At 34.8% G+C, this 18417-nt stretch overlaps 1 protein-coding gene across 4 annotated transcripts in view; it reads left to right on the top strand.

Moving 5' to 3' along the window:
* The window catches only part of ICA1L (islet cell autoantigen 1 like), an 89505-nt gene that overhangs the window by 12097 nt on the left and 58991 nt on the right, over positions 1–18417 (top strand). For 3 of the 4 annotated variants that reach the window (XM_042949768.1, XM_042949770.1, XM_042949767.1), the window contains exons 3-4: positions 15065–15233; positions 18171–18243. In XM_042949768.1, coding sequence (XP_042805702.1) covers positions 15065–15233; positions 18171–18243 — 242 coding nt within the window. Of the gene's footprint in view, positions 1–15050; positions 15234–18170; positions 18244–18417 lie in introns of all 4 variants that reach the window. The other variant, XM_042949769.1, reaches the window with a different exon arrangement.

Below are 18417 nucleotides of genomic sequence, written 5' to 3'. Positions count from 1 at the left end.
TGTCAGTTAAATAAAAAATTTTGTGTTTTAAAAATTTACATCATATATATTTTTTACAGGCTATTTGTTAATTAAAAGAATGTCTTATACTTGCATACAACTTCATCTGTTTTTTTAAGTAAGTGCTATGCCCAATGTGGGGCTTACGTGGTCTACCAACTGAGCCAGCTAGGCCCCCCACAACTTTATATTTTTCAAAGCAGTTTTGCATATGTTATCCCATTTGATCCTCATAGTATGAGAGGCTCAGCACTTGGAAATTTTGGGCATAGCAGAGGACTGGAAGAGGTATTTGCCTGAAATCTGCAGTAAAGTTGGAAATATTCTTAAGTTTCATAGAAGATTAGCTTTAATACCATTTTAACATAAGAATTTAGTGTTGATACTTTATTAAAAACATTTGAAATATAATTTTTTGGCTACTTTCAAAAATATGATATTTTCTTTTGTAGTTCACTTCCTTTTCCTTGATACGTTATTTATAGTTTGAATGGTCTTTCTTACTGATTTCATCAACATTTTTCAAGTCTTATTTTCCAATAACCTATTTTAATTTTTTTAATGTTTATTTATTTTTAGGGGGGGCAGAGAGAGAGGGGTGGGTACAGAGGAACTGAAGCGGGCTCTGCACTGACAGCAGAGAGCCCGATGTGTGAGGCTTGAACTCACAAACTGTGAGATCATGACTTGAGCCGAAGTTGGGACTGAGCCACCCAGGCCCTCCAATGATCTATTTTAAATGCTATTCATATGTTCTTTATAAAGGAAATGATATGACTAAAGCGGTATAAGTAAATTATATGATTATAGTAAATTCTTAAATAGAAAGTCGAAAAATAGATAATAATCCTAAAGCATCACTTTTGGAAAAAAAATGAGCTCTGATTTATCTTTTTTAATGACTTATTTACAGGTTAAAATTATGCTGACTACTGAAATTATAGACTAGTTATATAAAAATAAATTTTATTGTAACTAGAAATTTGAATGTAGTTTGCAATATAAACTTGTCAATTTTGTTAACGACATGTCTCTCTTGTTTTAATTCATATAAACAACGATTTTTATGTGCCTCGCTAATTCTTGGAGACCTATAGGTTTTTGGAAGTAGGTTACCTGAAAATTGGGAACTAAATAGTTAATCCACTATAAGATTAGGAAACAACTTTAATCTCACTTTTTCTTCCTTCAAAATGGAAAAGAACACTACTTGTGGAGTGAAAGACCTGGATGTGTGCTATGTATCAAGATACTCTTTAAAAAAATTTTTTTTTTTAATTTTTTGAGAGAGAGAGAGAGACAGACAGAGCATGAGTGGGGGAGGGGCAAAGAGAGAGAGAGAGAGAGAGAGAGAGAGAGAGGCAGACACAGAATCTGAAGCAGGCTCCAGGCTCTGAGCTGCCAGCACAGAGCCCGACATGGGGCTTGAACTCATGAGCCATGAGATCGTGACCTGGCCGAAGCTTAACCAACTGAGCCACCCAGGCGCCCCTCAAGATATTCTTAATGTATGTGTATCCTTGAGAAAGCTCCCTTCATTTCACAGAGCCTCCGTGATCTCCTCTCTGAAACTAGAATAATAAAATCTACATTTCTAGCTCTCAGGGTTATCATAAGGATCAAAGGTGATAAAATGTGAAAATGTTTTAAAAATTGTCAAGAGCTCTACAAGTATAATTACTTTAGTATGTAGTAATACTAAGATTATCAGAAACATCTAGGTATCTTAAGCGTCCTCTAAGACTTTGCCTTTTATATAATTTTGAATTCTTGTAGAATAATGATTAAGCTCTAGTCCTTTTATAAGAATATTTGGTCAAGGTGGTAACCTCTGTGTGTGCAACCTACTTGCTTAGTATGGGATTTTTGGGTCTGTGATTTAATGGTGGTAAGTAATTGCCATAATACTTCTGTTTTAGATAAACACAAGTCTGTATTTATTTATTTATTTGTTTATTTATTTATTTGAGAGAGAGGGTACAAGTGAGCAAGGACTGAGAGAGAGAGAGAGAGAGGGAAAGAGAGAGAGAAGTGGGACTCACCTACGAAGTGGGGCTTGGACTAATGAGCCATGAGATCATGACCTGAGCTAAAGTAAGATGCTTAACTGAATGAACCACCCAGGTGCCCTGTATTTAATTTAATTTAATTTAATTTAATTTAATTTAATTTTCTCATATGAGTGTAGTGCCAAGTTGTAGCACCTAGAACAAAGCCTGTGTTTAATATGTGTGTGAAACTGACTTCCTTATTAGGACTATTTGGAAATTTCAGCTAATTTAATTCTGCACTAGTTCCAGTGTCCATTGTATTTGTTAATTTCAACTACTGTAGTTCTGTAATGCTTCTAGTATCTCAGTAACCAAACCATGTTTGACTAAACAAGAGTTAAATTTATGTGTCTGAAAGAATTCATGTTTATAACCTTCATGAAATTCTAGTCAATATTAAAGCTGGTACTTTATAAAATATACCTTTAGGGCAGTTTCGGGGGTAGATTCTCAATCTGTGACTTGATAGTTTCTCTTTGATATCAGTAGTCCCTAATAATCTTAGTGGGCTTCAGTTTATCTTCATCCATGAAAGGAGACAAACAGTCTACTCATTGATTGGCTAGAGCTAAAAACCATTCCCAAATTAATGGATAGTTGATGAAAGATTAGTCAGGTAGTGTCTTTAAAAATTATGTATGATATATATATAATGTATATGTATATATGTGTGTGTGTGTGTGTGTGTGTGTGTATATATATATATATATAGTATGTACATATGAGCAAAAAATAGATATTGTCTTATTACAAACAGTAGAGCTTAAGAAACTTATTTTTCAGACTATACTTTGAGAATCATGGTCTAGATCAGGGGTCTGTAAAATTTATGTGTAAAATGTCATATTCTCAGTAATTATGGCTTTGTGGGGCATTCAGTCTGGTGGATCTACTTAGCTCTGCTGTTGTAGCAAAGAGTGGCTCAGAACTAATTTTTCTCCAGGCCAGTTTGCTAGTTAGCCTAGATCCCTGACTTGAGATGTGTTCTTGGTTAGGCAGATCATTTGCCCACAAAGCACTTTCTTCAGAGAGGAGTTAGATCACATTGGTAACTTGAGTTCCTTTTATTAGGTTAAACCATATGAAACTGCTGATTTTGTTGGTCAAAAATGGTTTACCATTACCAATTTCATAGCTATCAGTCACATATTATTTTGTTATTAAAAATTTTTTTTTAAATTTTTTTTTTAACGTTTATTTATTTTTGAGACAGAGAGAGACAGAGCATGAACGGGGGAGGGTCAGAGAGAGGGAGACACAGAATCTGAAACAGGCTCCAGGCTCTGAGCTGTCAGCACAGAGCCTGACGTGGGGCTTGAACTCACGGACTGCGAGATCATGACCTGAACCGAAGTTGGCCGCTTAACCGGCTGAGCCACCCAGGCGCCCCATTAAAAAATTTTTTTAATGTTTATTTATTTTTGAGAGAGAGAGAGCATGAGCAGGGGAGGGGCAGAGAAAGAGGGAGACACAGAATCTGAGGCGGGCTCCAGGCTCTGAGCTGTTAGCATAGAGCCCAACACAGCGCTCGAACTCATGAACTGTGAGATCATGACTTGAGCCGAAGTCAGACACTTAACTGACTGAGCCGCCCAGGTGCCCCATGATCAGTCACATATTATTAATGAAAACTGTCTAATAAGTACATGCAGTTGATTGCTAATGTATCTAGTGAATTATTTTGTAACAACTGAGGGTAAATAATACTCTTTACAGCACTGTTGAGTGATGGAATTTTTCACTGTAACTCTATATAGAATATATTTTCTGTATGTAATTATTTTATACCCTCAGTTATGATAAGGCTTTTTTTTATAAGCCTTCTATTGGTCTGTCATTTTATGGAAGTCTCCATCCCTTTTGAGTCAAAATAGAAAGTTGAACTAGATAATCTCTGAAGTTCTTTTTAATTCTTTTTATTATGTGATTTAAATGTCTATTATATAGAGAACACATTTCTTATTAACCTATTCATATCATGGTGAATCCATAACATAGTACCAAGAGCCTGGCCCAAATTTGATTCACCTTCCTCAAACCTCCAAATTTTACCACCTTTCACCTTTCTTTTTTATTTTATTTTATTTTTTAATTTATTTTTTAAATTTACATCCAGGTTAGTTAGCATATAGTGCAACAATGATTTCAGGAGTAGATTCCTTAATGCCCCGTACCCATTCAGCCCATCCCTCCCCACAACCCCTCCAGCAACCCTCTGTTCTCCATGTTTAAGAGTCTCTTATGTTTTGTCCCCCTCCCTGGTTTTATATTATTTTTGCTTCCCTTCCCTTGTGTTCATCTGTTGTGTGTCTTAAAAACCTCATATGAGTAAAGGCATGTGATATTTGTCTTTCTCTGACTAATTTCGCTTAGCATAATACCCTCTAGTTCCATCCACGTAGTTGCAAATGGCAAGATTTCATTCTTTTTGATTGCCAAGTAATACTCCATTGTGTATATATATGCCACATCTTCTTTATCCATTCATCCGTCGATGGACATTTGGTTCTTTCCATACTTTGGCTATTGTTGATAGTGCTGCCATAAACATTGGGGTGCATGTGCCCCTTCAAAACAGCATACCTGTATCGCTTGGATAAATACCAAGTAGTAGTAGTGCAATTGCTGGGACATAGGGTAGTTGTATTTTTAGCTTTTTGAGGAACCTCCATATTGTTTTCCAGAGTGACTGTACCAGTTTGCATTCTCACCAGCAGTGCAAAAGAGATCCTCTCTCTCTGCATCCTCACCAACATCTATTGTTGCCTGAGTTGTTGTTAGCCATTCTGACAGGTGTGAGGTGGTATCTTATTGAGGTTTTAATTTGTGTTTCCCTGATGATGGTGATGTTGACCATGTTTTCATATGTCAGTTGGCCATCTGGATGTTTTCTTTGGAGAAGTGCCTATTCATGTCTTTTGCCTATTACTTCACTGGATTTTTTGTTTTTTGGGTGTTGAGTTTGATAAGTTCTTTATAGATTTTGGATACTCACCCTTTATCTGATACGTCGTTTGCAAATATCTTCTCCCATTCTGTTGGTTGCCTTTTAGTTTTACTGAATGTTTCCTTCACCATGCAGAAGCCTTTATTTTGATGAGATCCCAATAGTTCATTTTTGCTTTGGTTTCCCTTGCCTCTGGAGATGTGTTGAGTAAGAAGTTGCTGTGGCCAGGGTCAAAGAAGTTTTTGCCTGCTTTCTCCTCGAGGATTTTGATGGCTTCCTGTCTTTCATGTCTTGAGGTCTTTCATCCATTTTGAGTTTATTTTTGTGTATGGTGTAAGAAAGTGGTCCAGGTTCATTCTTCTGCCTGTCACTGTCCAGTTTTCCCAGCACCTCTTGCTGAAGAGACCGTCTTTATTCCATTGGATATTCTTTCCTGCTTTGTCAGAGATTAGTTGCCCATACGTTTGTGTGTCCATTTCTGGGTTCTCTATTCTGTTCCATTGATCTGAGTGTCTGTTCTTGTGCCGTACCATACTGTCTTGATGATTACAGCTTTGTAGTATAGCTTGAAGTCCGGGATTGTGATGCCTCCTGCTTTGGTTTTCTTTTTCAAGATTGCTTTGGCTATTCGGGGTCTTTTCTGGTTCCATGCAAATTTTAGGATTATTTGTTCTGGCTCTGTGAAGAATGCTGGTGTTATTTTGATAGGGATTGCATTGAATATGTAGATTGCTTTGGGTAGTATTGACATTTTAACAATACTTGTTCTTCCTATCCAGGAGCATGGAATCTTTTTCCATTTTTTTGTGTCTTCTTCAATTTCTTTCATAAGCTTTCTATGGTTTTCAGTGTATAGATTTTTCACCTCTTTGATTAGATTTATTCCTAGGTATTTTATGGCTTTTGGTGCAATTGTAAATGGGATCGATTCCTTGATTTCTCTTTCTGTTGCTTCATTGTTGGTGTATAGGAATGCAACCGATTTCTGTACATTGATTTTATATCCTGCCACTTTGCTGAATTCATGGATCAGTTTTAGCATGTTTTTGATGGAATATTTTGGGTTTTCCATATAGAGTGTCATGTCATCTGTGAAGAGTGAAAGTTTGACCTCCTCCTGGCCAATGTGGATGCCTTTTATTTCTTTGTGTTGTCTGATTGCAGAGGCTAAGACTTCCAATACTATGTTGAATAACAGTGGCGAGAGTGGACATCCCTGTCTTGTTCCTGACCTTAGGGGGAAAGCTCTCAGTTTTTCCCCACTGAGGATGATATTAGCGTCGGGTCTTTCATATATGGCTTTTATGATCTTGATGTATGATCCTTCTAACCCTACTTTCTTAAGAGTTTTTATCAAGAAAGGATGCTGTATTTTGTGAAATGCTTTCTCTTTATCTATTGAGAGAATCATGTGGTTCTTGTCCTTTCTTTCATTGATGTGATGAATCACATTGATTGTTTTGTGGACTGCTTTCTTTTTTAAAGGTCTCATCAGTTATCACTGCTTAACGTCTTTTTTTAATATTTTTTTAATGTTTATTTATTTTTGAGACAGAGAAAGAGAGACAGAGTGTCAGCAGGGGAGGGGCAGAGAGAGAAGGAGGCACAGAATCTGAAGCAGGCTCCAGGCTCTGAGCTGTCAGCACAGAGTCTGGCATGGGGCTTGAACTCACAAACCATGAGATCGTGACCTGAGCTGAGGTTAGACACTCAGTCAACTGAGCCACCCAGGCACCCCTCTAATATAATTTTTTAATGTTTATTTATTTTTGAGAGAGACATAGAGTGCAGGTGGGGGAGGGGCACAGAGAGAGGGAGACAGAATCCGAAGCAGACTCCAGGCTCTGACCTGTCAGCACAGAGCCTAATGTGTGGCTCGAACTCACAACCGCGAGATCATGACCTGAGCTGAAGTCAGACGCTTAACTGACTCAGCCATCCAGGTGCCCCTTAACTGTCTTTTTATAGCTAACTCCCAAATCACCATTTCTAATCTGAGCTGCAATAAAAATTAAATGAAAAAATATAAAATAATTCATTCTTAAATACCCACAATTTCTGTTCTAAGTGCTTTACATGTATTTTCTCATTTAATTCTCAAAACAATATATTTACTTTATTATTGCTATTTTACTGATAAGAAAAATAAAGGTCAGAGAGATTAATGTAGCTCATACAGGGTCCCACATCTACTAAGTAGTAGAGTTATTAGGTTCATACCGAGGCAGTCTGACTAGAGACCCAAGCTTGAAACAATCTTGATTACTACAGTTGTAATTGCTTTCAGATATTTCTATAAATTCAGATGCCACTTATCATTTCAGACTCAGAATTTCACATGTCAGATGCATTTTGTTCGCACTTCTCCTAATTTTTTTTATTTTTCAGGGGCAAAACTGTTAAGTCATTACTAACCAAATTCTGTAGAGTCTTCCTTCAAATGTGTTCTTATGGTAACGGTCCTTGGTCCTGATTCTTATTACATTATACCTGGAATATGGATAGATTGCTATGAACTTTCTGTTTAGTCTTTCTGCTGCTTAAAAACCTTTATTAGCTCCACATTACCTATTAACAAAATATAGAGACCTCTACAATTATCATCAATCTACCTTTTTCTTCTTCATTCCTATTTTTGGAATGACATTTCCTTGTCTCATGCTGTTAAGATCTCTGTTTTTCTTCAGTATTTCAATTATGGCACCTAGAATGCCTGAATTCTAATCTTACTTCTGTTAACAAGTGGGAGATTGTTGGCAAGAGGGGAATAGGAGCTCCCTTGTAAATAATGTATATGTGATTTTAATACCTAGTCTTTGCCATAACTTTAACTCTCAGACTTTTTTAATGCACTTGCTAATGTATCTAGTGAATTATTTTGTAACAAATGAGGGTAAATAATACTCTAAGCCCTTTATAGCACTGTTAAGTGATGGAATTAATGTAAACGTTTCACTCTTAACTCTATATAGAATATATTTTCTGTATGTAATTGTTTATAGCCTTTATATGGTGTTTATAAGAAGAGTTATATTTCAGATAAGAAAAAAGTCTACATAAAAGTATAACTGCTTAATGTGTATTTAACAATGAATGAATGAATAACTCTTAACTTTGGACAAGAGCTTGCTAGTGCTGCAAAATAATAATAAATAAAATATGAAAAAGACAAAACCAAAAAGATATAACTGGGATAATCAAGTAGACATTTCTGAAAATAATAATAGTTATACAAAAGGTAGTTAGTTAATTGTAGTAAATTTGGAGACTACAGGAAACTATCACCCTTTATCCTACTGGTAATTGTAGTAAATTTGGAGACTACAGGAAACTATCACCCTTTATCCTACTGAAGAGAAAACTTTGTTGACATTTTGGAGTGTTCCATGTCCTTAGTTGAAATCATTAACACACTGATTCTTTGAGGAAATGCTGATTGTGTTTGTAAGAAAAGTTATGGATTAGGAGCCAGGATAATCGGGAGTACTACATTAATATTAAACAGCAAACTTGTCTAATGTATTTTCTTAATTGCGTCAAACAGTTATATTTAGTCAAAAGTCTTTACAGATTATTTTTTTCAATGGGATTTCACTGCTTCATTTTGCATATTACCATCAGTCTGTTTTGCTTCCTTTTTAGTGATGTCACAGTAATGAGATGTTAAAGTGAGTACAGAACTACCTCTAAAGAGAATACTGATTTGTCATAATTTATGATTTATACTCCAAATCCAGGAGATAGCTAAAAAATTTAAATAGTATAGTGTAAAAAGGAATAAAGTGTTCTCTGTGGTTACTGTTCACGTAAAAAAAAAAAAAAAGAAAGAAACTACTCTTATTGCAAATAAAGGAGATCTCTAGTTAAGACAGCATAGTAACATTTGCTCTCTACTCATAGTATTTATAAAAGAAATTAAGAAGCAAACCCAAAAAGATGTGTCTTGGCTAGATAATGAAATAAAGATAAACCAGGGGTGCCTGGGTGACTCAGTCAGTTAGGTGTCTAACTCTTGATTTCGGCTCAGGTCATGATCTCACAGTTGGTGAGACTGAGCCCCACGTCAGGTCTGTGCTGACAACGTAGAGACTGCTTTGGATTCTCTGTCTTTGCCCCTCCCGTCTTGTGTGCATGCACTCTAAAATAAAAGAGAGAGAAACATGAACCAACAATACAATAGAAAGATAAAATAGTGAGTGAGGCTGAGATGGATGTGCTGAGCTTTCAGTATAGAAGTAGGCTCTGGCATCTAGGAGTTCAGTTTCTGCAGGTTGTTAGAAATTAAAAATGTTCCTATGCAGCATTCCTTCATACATGATTAGATCAATAGTATTTCAGATATCATTATGTATCACTATATCATTAAAATAATCAATATAAGATGCTGTGGAAGTGGGAGCCCTGAAGGTGAATTGGTGGCAACTATATAACTACTAGTGAGGAGGAATAACTACAGAGGGAAGGAAGGAAAAAATTAAAGATTCTGCACTCACAATGAGCCTATATAATTCAACAAAATCAACATTTGGGACATGAATTCATTCCAGGTGAAAATAATTTTTTTCTAAGAATTCTATACATTTAAGATGCCAGAGAGAAAAAATATAGAATAACCATTTAAAAAGGACAAGAAACTAGAAAAATCTGCAGAAGAGCTGATTAGAAATCTTGGAAATCACAAAAGACAGAAAGAAACAGTCACTGCATATAAAAAAATAAACCTTGGGGCACCTGGGTGGCTCAGTCCAGTAAGCATTCGACTCTTGATACTGGCTCAGGTCATGATCTTGTAGTTGTGAGATCAAGCCCTGTGTTGGGTTCTGCACTGAACATAGACCTGCTTGGGATTCTCTCTCTCCTTGCCCCTCCCCTTCTCATTCTTTCTCTCTCCCAAAATAAACATTAAACAAAAACAAAAGTAAACCTCAATAGCTGGGATCAACTCTAGACAGAATTGAAAAGAGAATTAATAAATTGGAAGATTGTACTGAGGAATTTACCCAAAATATAGCACAGAGAAACGGATCTAAAAATGAGTCAAGACCTATAAAGAATAACACCAGTAGAAGATTCAGATAAAAGAAGAAATTATGGGTTAAAAGAAATATTTGAAGGGATAATAACTTAAAATTTTCTGGAAGACCTGAATCTCCAGAATGACAATACTCTACCAAAACATATCGTAGAGAGCCTGAAGTCATCAAGGTTCAATAGAATGCTCTACAAGATTCAAAAGACAGTAAGAGCTTACTTAGATAGTTTGACCCCAGAATTCTCATTGACTACAATAGGTGCCCTAAGACATGGGGATTCTATCTTCACAAAGAATCAAGAAACACTAAAGAATGCTATGTAATAGAAATGACAGAACAGATAGCAACATATATAGAACTTTAAAAACAGGGCTGAGCACAAAACACCCAAAAAGTCAGAAATAAATGATACAACACAGTATCATTTGTCTATATTAGAACGTGTACATAACACATTTTATTAAGAATACATTCAAATAAAAAAGTACACATGAAGCACATTAGAATGATTATGAGGACAGATGGAAAGGAAGAGGGAGTTAATGAATGTACAAGTAAATGAACAAACATAAGAAAATGAGTCTTGCATGGACCAAAAATTGTATCTAAAAAAAGGGAAAAAGTTGTTAGTTTAGATTTTTATATACAATAAATATGAATGAATTCAAAATAGAGTTTCATAGATCCCAAGACCAAGCTTTTTTTACCCACAGGATTCATTAGAACTGTTAAAGAATGGGCCTTTTCAAAAGCAAAAAAGGAAAATTTGAGAGATAAGAAATAATGGTTAGCCATCCTTCTTCCTCTTCCCATATGGGGAAACTTGCCCTAATCCAGTTACCTTTGACTGGTTGGCAAATTTGCTTAGCCCTGATGCTCAGTGAGGAGGACCATTTAGGTCTCACACTAAGCTATATCCATAAACTTTGCCATTGTTAGTAACAAAAAATGGGATTTGGGCCTTCAGTTACTACTCCTTATATTACTCGTTTCTTATTTAGAAAAATGCAGAGAAAAGGGATGCTATTTAATAAGTCCCCTCAGAGACTGTAACATTTCATGTAATGAGAACATTGAGAAACAAAAGTACAGAATTTAAGTGTAATAAAATATACAGATGTAAAGGCTTTTGTTGAGTTTAGGAGGCATGATATTTATAATAACATCGGTAGACACAGAATATTTAGGAATAAATTAAATGAAATGTGTAATGCTTCTATATTAAAAACTGCAGAACACTGCTGAGCAAAATTAATTAAAGAAGACCTAAATAAATGGGAGATACATGCTGTCGTTCTTGAATTGAAAGACTCAGTATTGTTAAAGGGCACCTGGGTGGTTCAGTCAGTTAGGAGTCCGACTTTGGCTCAGGTCATGATCCTACGGTGAGTGAGTTCAAGCCCCGTGTCGTGCTCTGTCCTTACAGCTCAGAGCCTGGAGCCTGCTTCGGATTCTGTGAATCCCTCTGTCTGTCTGTCTGTCTCCTCCCTCTCCCTCTCCCTCTCCCTCTCCCTCTCCCTCTCCCTCTCCCTCTCCCTCTCCCTCTCCCTCTCCCTCTCTCTCTCCCCTCTCCCCCTCCCCCATTTGTGCTCTGTCTCTCCCTCAAAAATAAACACTAAAAAAAATAGTAAAAAAAAAAAAGTATTGTTAAGATGCCAGTCCTGCATAAATACATCTGTAGATTCAATGCCACTCCAATCTAAATTTCAGAACTCTACAACTTAATTGTAAAAAAGACAACTCAATTTAAAAATGGGCAAAAGACAAACATTTAACAATGGAATATATACAGATGGAAAATTAACACCTGAAAAAGTGCTCATCATCAGTAAAATTGACATTAAAGCCACAAGGAAAAACCATTATTCAATGACTAGAGTGAATAAAACTACTAAGACTGCCAACATTAAATGTTAGTGAGGATGTAGAACAATTGGAACTCTCATACATTGTTAATTGGAATGTAAAATGGCAATTTCTTATAAAGTTAAGTATACATTAATTCTTTGACAGAATCGTTTCCTAGGTCTTTATTCAAAAGAAATAAAAACATTTGTCCACAAGAGGACTTGTTTAGGCATGTTCATAGCAGCTTTATCTATAGTAGTAAAAAATGAAAACATAGTGTTACATTCATGCAGTGGATTACTATTCAGCAATAAAAAAAGAACACACTGGGGCACCTGGGTGGCTGGCTCAGTTGGTTAAGTGTCGGACTTGATTTTGGTCTGGTCGTGATCTCATGGTTCAGGAGTTTGAGCCCTGCTGCTAGCCCAGAGCCTGCTTGGGATTCTGTCTCCCTCTCTCTCTGCCCTTCCCCTGCTCACTCAGTATCTCTCTTTAAAATAAAAATAAACATAAAAAAACACACTAGACAAGGAAAAACTAATCAAAGATGAAAAAAATTGAAAGTTATTACTTATAGGCTGGGCAGTGGCTGAAAAAGAATATAAGGAAACTTTTTGGGGCATTAGAAATGTTCTATACTGTAATATCTATTCATTTGTGAAAAGTATACAGCTAAAAACTGTATACTTCATGCATGTAAATATTACCAGAAAGAACCATATAGTAATGATGATGACAGAATGAGGTGGTAAGGGAGTAGGTGAAGGTATAAATGATCTAAAAATGGCAATATTGACACTTAAGCTTTTATTTTTATTTTTCTCTGCATATGTTAAACTATAACTTTTAAAGAAATCAAGAAAGAAAAAACTCATATTTACCCAGACATTTTCCAATTCTGATTATCTTCATTATTTCTTGTAGATCCAAATCACTGTTTTAATTTTCCTTCAGCCTGAAGAATTTGTTAGCATTTCTGAAAGTTCCCTGGCCATGAATTCTCTCAGTTCTTTATCTGAAAATGTATTTTGCTTTCATTTTTTAAAGGACAGTTTTGATAGATACAGATTTATGGATTGACAGTTTTTCTTTAACTCATTACCCTAAGTACATTCCTTTATTGTAGTCTAACTTTTGTTGGTTTTGTTGAGAAACTGCCTGTAATTTGTATTTTTGTTGCCCTGTATATAATATGGCATTTTTCAAAGATAAATTGCAAGTTTTCCCTCAAGACTCTTTATGTGTCAGAACAGTAGGATGATTCACTCTGTACCAAGGTTAAATTCTATTTTCCATCTCAACTATGTCTAGCCAAGTTATCCAGCATAGCATAGGAGAGGTTCTGCAGTTAAATGGTGGCTAATCTATACTGCCAGGAATCCAGGAGAATACCCAAAGGAGAATGTTCAGAGGATATCTGGAAGAGTGGTCACCTGTGGACTTTACATTTTAACTGTGTTCTTTTTAATGCTATTTATTTAAACCTTCTTGGTCTGATATTAGTATGGCTATTCCTGCTTTAATTTTGTGTGTATTTACCTGGCTTATCTTAACTAATTCTTCCTGTGTCATTTTGTTAGAGGTTGACCCCAAATAGCGTGTAGTTGGATATCGTTTTTTCTTTTTATGGTTTGAAATTCTTTATATTTGAGAGGAGGTTTGCATTTATCATACTAAATTGTGTAGTTGTTCTTATTCTGTCATCCTAGTTTATACTTTTTGTTATGTTGCCTTGATCCTGTTTTTCCCACCCTGCTGTTGCTTTTGCTAGTTTTCCTTGCTGTTTTGTTTTGCCCCTAGTAATTTGGAAAGTAAACATTCTATTTTTATTTAATTAGTAATTACTTTTTTAAAAAGTAGGTGAACCTATTTCTTTACTAAGATTAATAATACGTTAATTATCTGTTGATTCTGAAAATGATGAATCAATCACATACTTTAATATCTCCCTGTGTTCCTGCCTCCCACCATTTATTGGAATAATTAAGGCTTTAAAAACCATTATTATTCTTTCTTTTTTTTTTTTTTTTTACATCTCCTTAAAGAACACTTTTCACATTTGCATTTCCTTACATAGCCGTGTTAACCATATTAAGAAGAATTACTTAAACATTAGTTTTCAAGTTCACAGGTTATAATTTCCATCTTTATTTCTAACATAACTCCCCTATACCTGAGATCTTTCTAATTTTTAAAAATTTTTTTAAGATGTTTTATTTATTTTTGAGACAGAGCATGAGCAGGGGAGGGGCAGAGAGAGAGGGAGACACAGAATCCAAATCAGGCTTCAGGCTCTGAGCTGTCAGCACAGAGCCTGACGCAGGGCTCAAACTCACGGACTGTGACATCATGACCTGAGCTGAAGTCGGACGCTTAACAGACTGAGATACCCAGGCGCCCCTAATTTTTAAAAATTTTTACAAAATGTTTATTTTTGAGAGAGAGCATGAGCAAGAGAGGGACAGAGAGAGAGGGAAACAGGGAATCCAAAGCAGACTCCAGGCTCTGAGCTGTCAGTACAGAGCCTGACGTGCGGCTTGAACTTGTGAACCATGAGCATGAACTTGTGAACCTGAGCCAAAGCTGAACGCTTAACTGACTGAGCCACCTAGGCACCCCTTTTATAATTAAAAAAAAATGTTTTTTAATGTTTATTGAGATCTTTATTTTTGCTTATTTGTTTGATACTAAAGCATTTATTTGAGTGATTTTTAAAGAGTATGTATCTGAATCCTTGTGTATCTGAGAATATTTATTAAATGTGTATTCTGACACAGCAGTTAAAACTATGGGAGGCTTTTCTAAGGAATGATAGTAATATGCAAAGATGTATGTACAAATTCATTTTGCAGTATTATTACAAAAGCAAAATTAGAAACTAATAGATGTCTATAAATAGATTGGTTAAATAAAATTATTTCCAGTCATTATTGCAAAATCATAATAGTTTTATCACCTTTGTCTCCTAACTGAAATATAAATATCATGAATCTTTTGCTTGTTATTTGTGCAAGTTATAATTATAACATAAGTTTAGAACTTATAGAGCAAATATTAGAATGTTTAGCTATTAAAATTAATATTCTACTTAGTATCTTTTTCACTTTTTCAACTGGATTAAATACTGACTGACTAGATATTTATTATTGAAAAAAATTTAAGAAATTTTAGTCTGTTCCTTGTAGTCACTTCATGGATTCCTTTGGGCAACCCAGACCAGAAGATAACCAGTCAGTAGTTAGCAGAATGCAAAAGAAATACTGGAAAACCAAACAGGTCTTTATCAAAGCAACAGGAAAAAAGGAAGATGAGCACGTGGTGGCATCTGATGCTGAACTGGATGCTAAACTTGAGGTAAATTTGAGTATTCTTTGTATTGCATATAATTGGTTATTATTTGGGACTTTGAAGAGCTTGCAAATTTGATAATGGAATATTTAATTGTATTCATCTGTCAATCATATCTGAGTAGGAGGTCACAATTTGCACAAATTGAGAATTGGCAGAACTAGTATTTATAAGTTAGGTAAGTAATAAATATAAGTTTTTAAGCTAAATATTAATCAATTATGTTGATTAGATATCTACAAATAGATTAGTTAAATAAATTTATTTCCATTCATTTAAATATCATAATAGCTTTATCACCTTTGTCTCCTAATTGAAATTAATATAAATATCATGAATCTTTTTGCCTGTTACTTGTGTAAGTTATAATCGCATGTTATATGCAGTTATATCATGTCAAAATATTCTGTACTACTTTTACATGAAGTCTTTTGCCTAATTGAAAATAATTGAAATCAAATAGTGAGGGTTTATATTTTATTTTTTTAATGTTTAAAAAAATTTTTTTTTTATTTAAATTTATAATGTTTATTTATTTTTGACAGAGACAGAGCATGAGCAGGGGAGGGGCAGAGAAAGAGGGAGACACAGAGTCCGAAGCAGGCTCCAGGCTCTGAGCTGTCAGCACAGAGCCCAACGCGGGGCTCGAACTCACAGACCGCAAGATAATGACCTGAGCCAGAGTCGGATGCTCAACTGACTGAGCCACCCAGGCGCCCCTTTAAATTTTTTTTTTTAACGTTTATTTATTATTGAGAGACAGAGAGACACAGAGCATGAACAGGGGAGGGGTAGAGAGAGGGGGAGACACAGAATCTGAAGTAGGCTCCAGTCTCTGAGCTGTCAGCACAGAGCCCAACGCAGGGCTCGAACTCACAAACTGTGAGATCATGACCTGAGCTGAAGTCGGATGCTTAACCGACTGAGCCACCCAGGCGCCCCTATTTTTTTATTATGTTTTAAAATTTATTTATTTATTTAGGAAGTTTATACCCAGCATGGGTCTCAAACTCAGGAACTTGAGGTGCATGCTCCACCAACGGAGCCAGCCAGGGCCCCCTGAGTGAAGATTTTTATAAGTTAGAGTTTTTGTTTCTATAATTAAGGGATAAAGTTATTGAAGTATTTTATAATGTGTTTTTTTTGTCCATGTTTTTCATTTTAAATAAAGTCATTGCCATGAAATGACTTTAAACCTATGAGTGTTTTATACTTTTAAGTGATTAAGCTAATTAGAGGAAAGTCTCATGTATATTAATGAATAGGTCTAGGTTTTTAAATGCAAGTTTACTGAGTCCATGTACGTATACTAATTGAAGATGCCTTTTACAAATATTTCCAAGTAGGATTTCTGTTATGCTTGAAGTATAATAATTTCTTGCAATCCTTAAAAGTAGAGGCCTAGTTAAATAGGTCTTAATCTACTAAGTATTTTTATTATAAAAAAAGTAAATTTATGTCATTGCCATAACAAATATGGAAATAGATAACAAATTAACAAGCTTTTTGCGTAGAAAAGTATTCTTAGGATTCAGTGACATGTGGAAAAAATGAAGGGACTTGATTATAAGCAATAAATGTTTTAAGGCTAAAGGAAAGATTCACTATTTCAACATATATTCCCATAGACATAGATTTTTCTGTTTTGTTTTACATCGTTAGGTAGTCTGTATGACATATTTTATATTCTTATCCATTAGTCAAATATTTGGAATCACCCAAGTACTTTCTCTGACTTTTGTACTTTATTTTTTAAGAATGAGAAAATTTTTCATTGTATGTTTACTTAAATCATCGTGTCGTACACTTTAATTATATTATACTTCACTCACATTTAAAAAAAATGTCATTGTAAAATTAAAAAGCAATTGTATATAAATCTTCCAAAGACCCAGGGGGAACAAAATCAATCATAATCACTTCATCATAGTAGAGCTCTCATTTTTGTACCCTTTTCTGTTCTTCCATATGGATTTAAAACAGCTTTTTAGGTTGCAAAATCCATATACCAAATTCATTTCAAACATACCTAAACTTATGTGGAAAGTTGATAGTTGCTCCTCCATTTAGATTTTAGTGTCTGTCACTAATCTTCCTTAGGTCTGATCATATATCTAAATAATAACAAAACTGTTTCAGAGAGTGAATATTTAGGCTCAGTGGTGATATTGGAAATTTATTTGATAATCAAAGGATTAGGGCCTAAGACTATGCTACAGTGCAAAGGTCTTTTTAAACTAAAGTCTTGTAACAATTCTTCAGCATAGGACTTTGTGGGAAGACGGCTGTACCCTAAAACCTATGACACTTCATCTCTCTGGGAAAACCTAAATTTTTAGATGTGTGTGAAGAGTTACCTCATGTGTATAATGTGTTCTAATATCAAATTTTCATGTGCTTACTTTGAAATGAGTGTCTACTGGTTATTTTACTTTTAGGTATTAGCAACAATAGTAATGAAGGGAAAATTCCAAATAAAAACAATCCAAAAGTAATTTATTTATGATGTTGTAATACATTATTTAGTTTTTATGGTAATTAACTGACCTGTTTGCTTAGGATAACATTGTAGAAAAACCAGATTGAGAGTTAACATTTTCTGAGGTTATCTATACTCTTCATCTGAAATTGACAATATTTGATGCAGTTTATATTGGATTTACATTTTTGCTATTTAGATAGTTTGGAGCTGAGGGGAGGACACACTTCACAGTTATAAATCTTCATTAGCTCCCATGTATTTATCTCCATTTTTTCCAGCCTTCAAGGGGGAATCTAAAAGTGCTTTCTACATCTGTATAAAACCAATACGGAAGTACTTCAAAGTCAAGGAAAATAAACATAATACTTAAAAGAAAATGTTCTGCTTTTGAAGTGCTTATAACAGATATTTTATGTTTATGATTCTTTAAATTTGGTCCTAATAAAATTTATATTTCAAAGGTTTTTCACTCTATTCAAGAGACATGCACTGAACTTCTGAAGATAGTTGAGAAATATCAACTAAGACTTAATGGTATGAAATCCTATATATCTATTCAGTAATTCCCATTTTAAAATAAATAATTTACTTGCATTTTTGAGAATGAAAGATTTAATGTAAAAATAGTTTACTGAACTATTATGTGAATGGTTCCTTGTGACAAAGAAGTGACAGTAAGGAGCAGTGTGAGTGTGGAGCTAGTAAGTG

Source organism: Panthera leo, chromosome C1 (genome assembly GCF_018350215.1).
Source record: "Panthera leo isolate Ple1 chromosome C1, P.leo_Ple1_pat1.1, whole genome shotgun sequence".
NCBI classification, from domain to species: Eukaryota; Metazoa; Chordata; class Mammalia; order Carnivora; family Felidae; genus Panthera; species Panthera leo.
The sequence above is the reverse complement of the archived record's forward strand: the minus strand, read 5'-3'. Positions and strand labels throughout refer to the sequence as shown.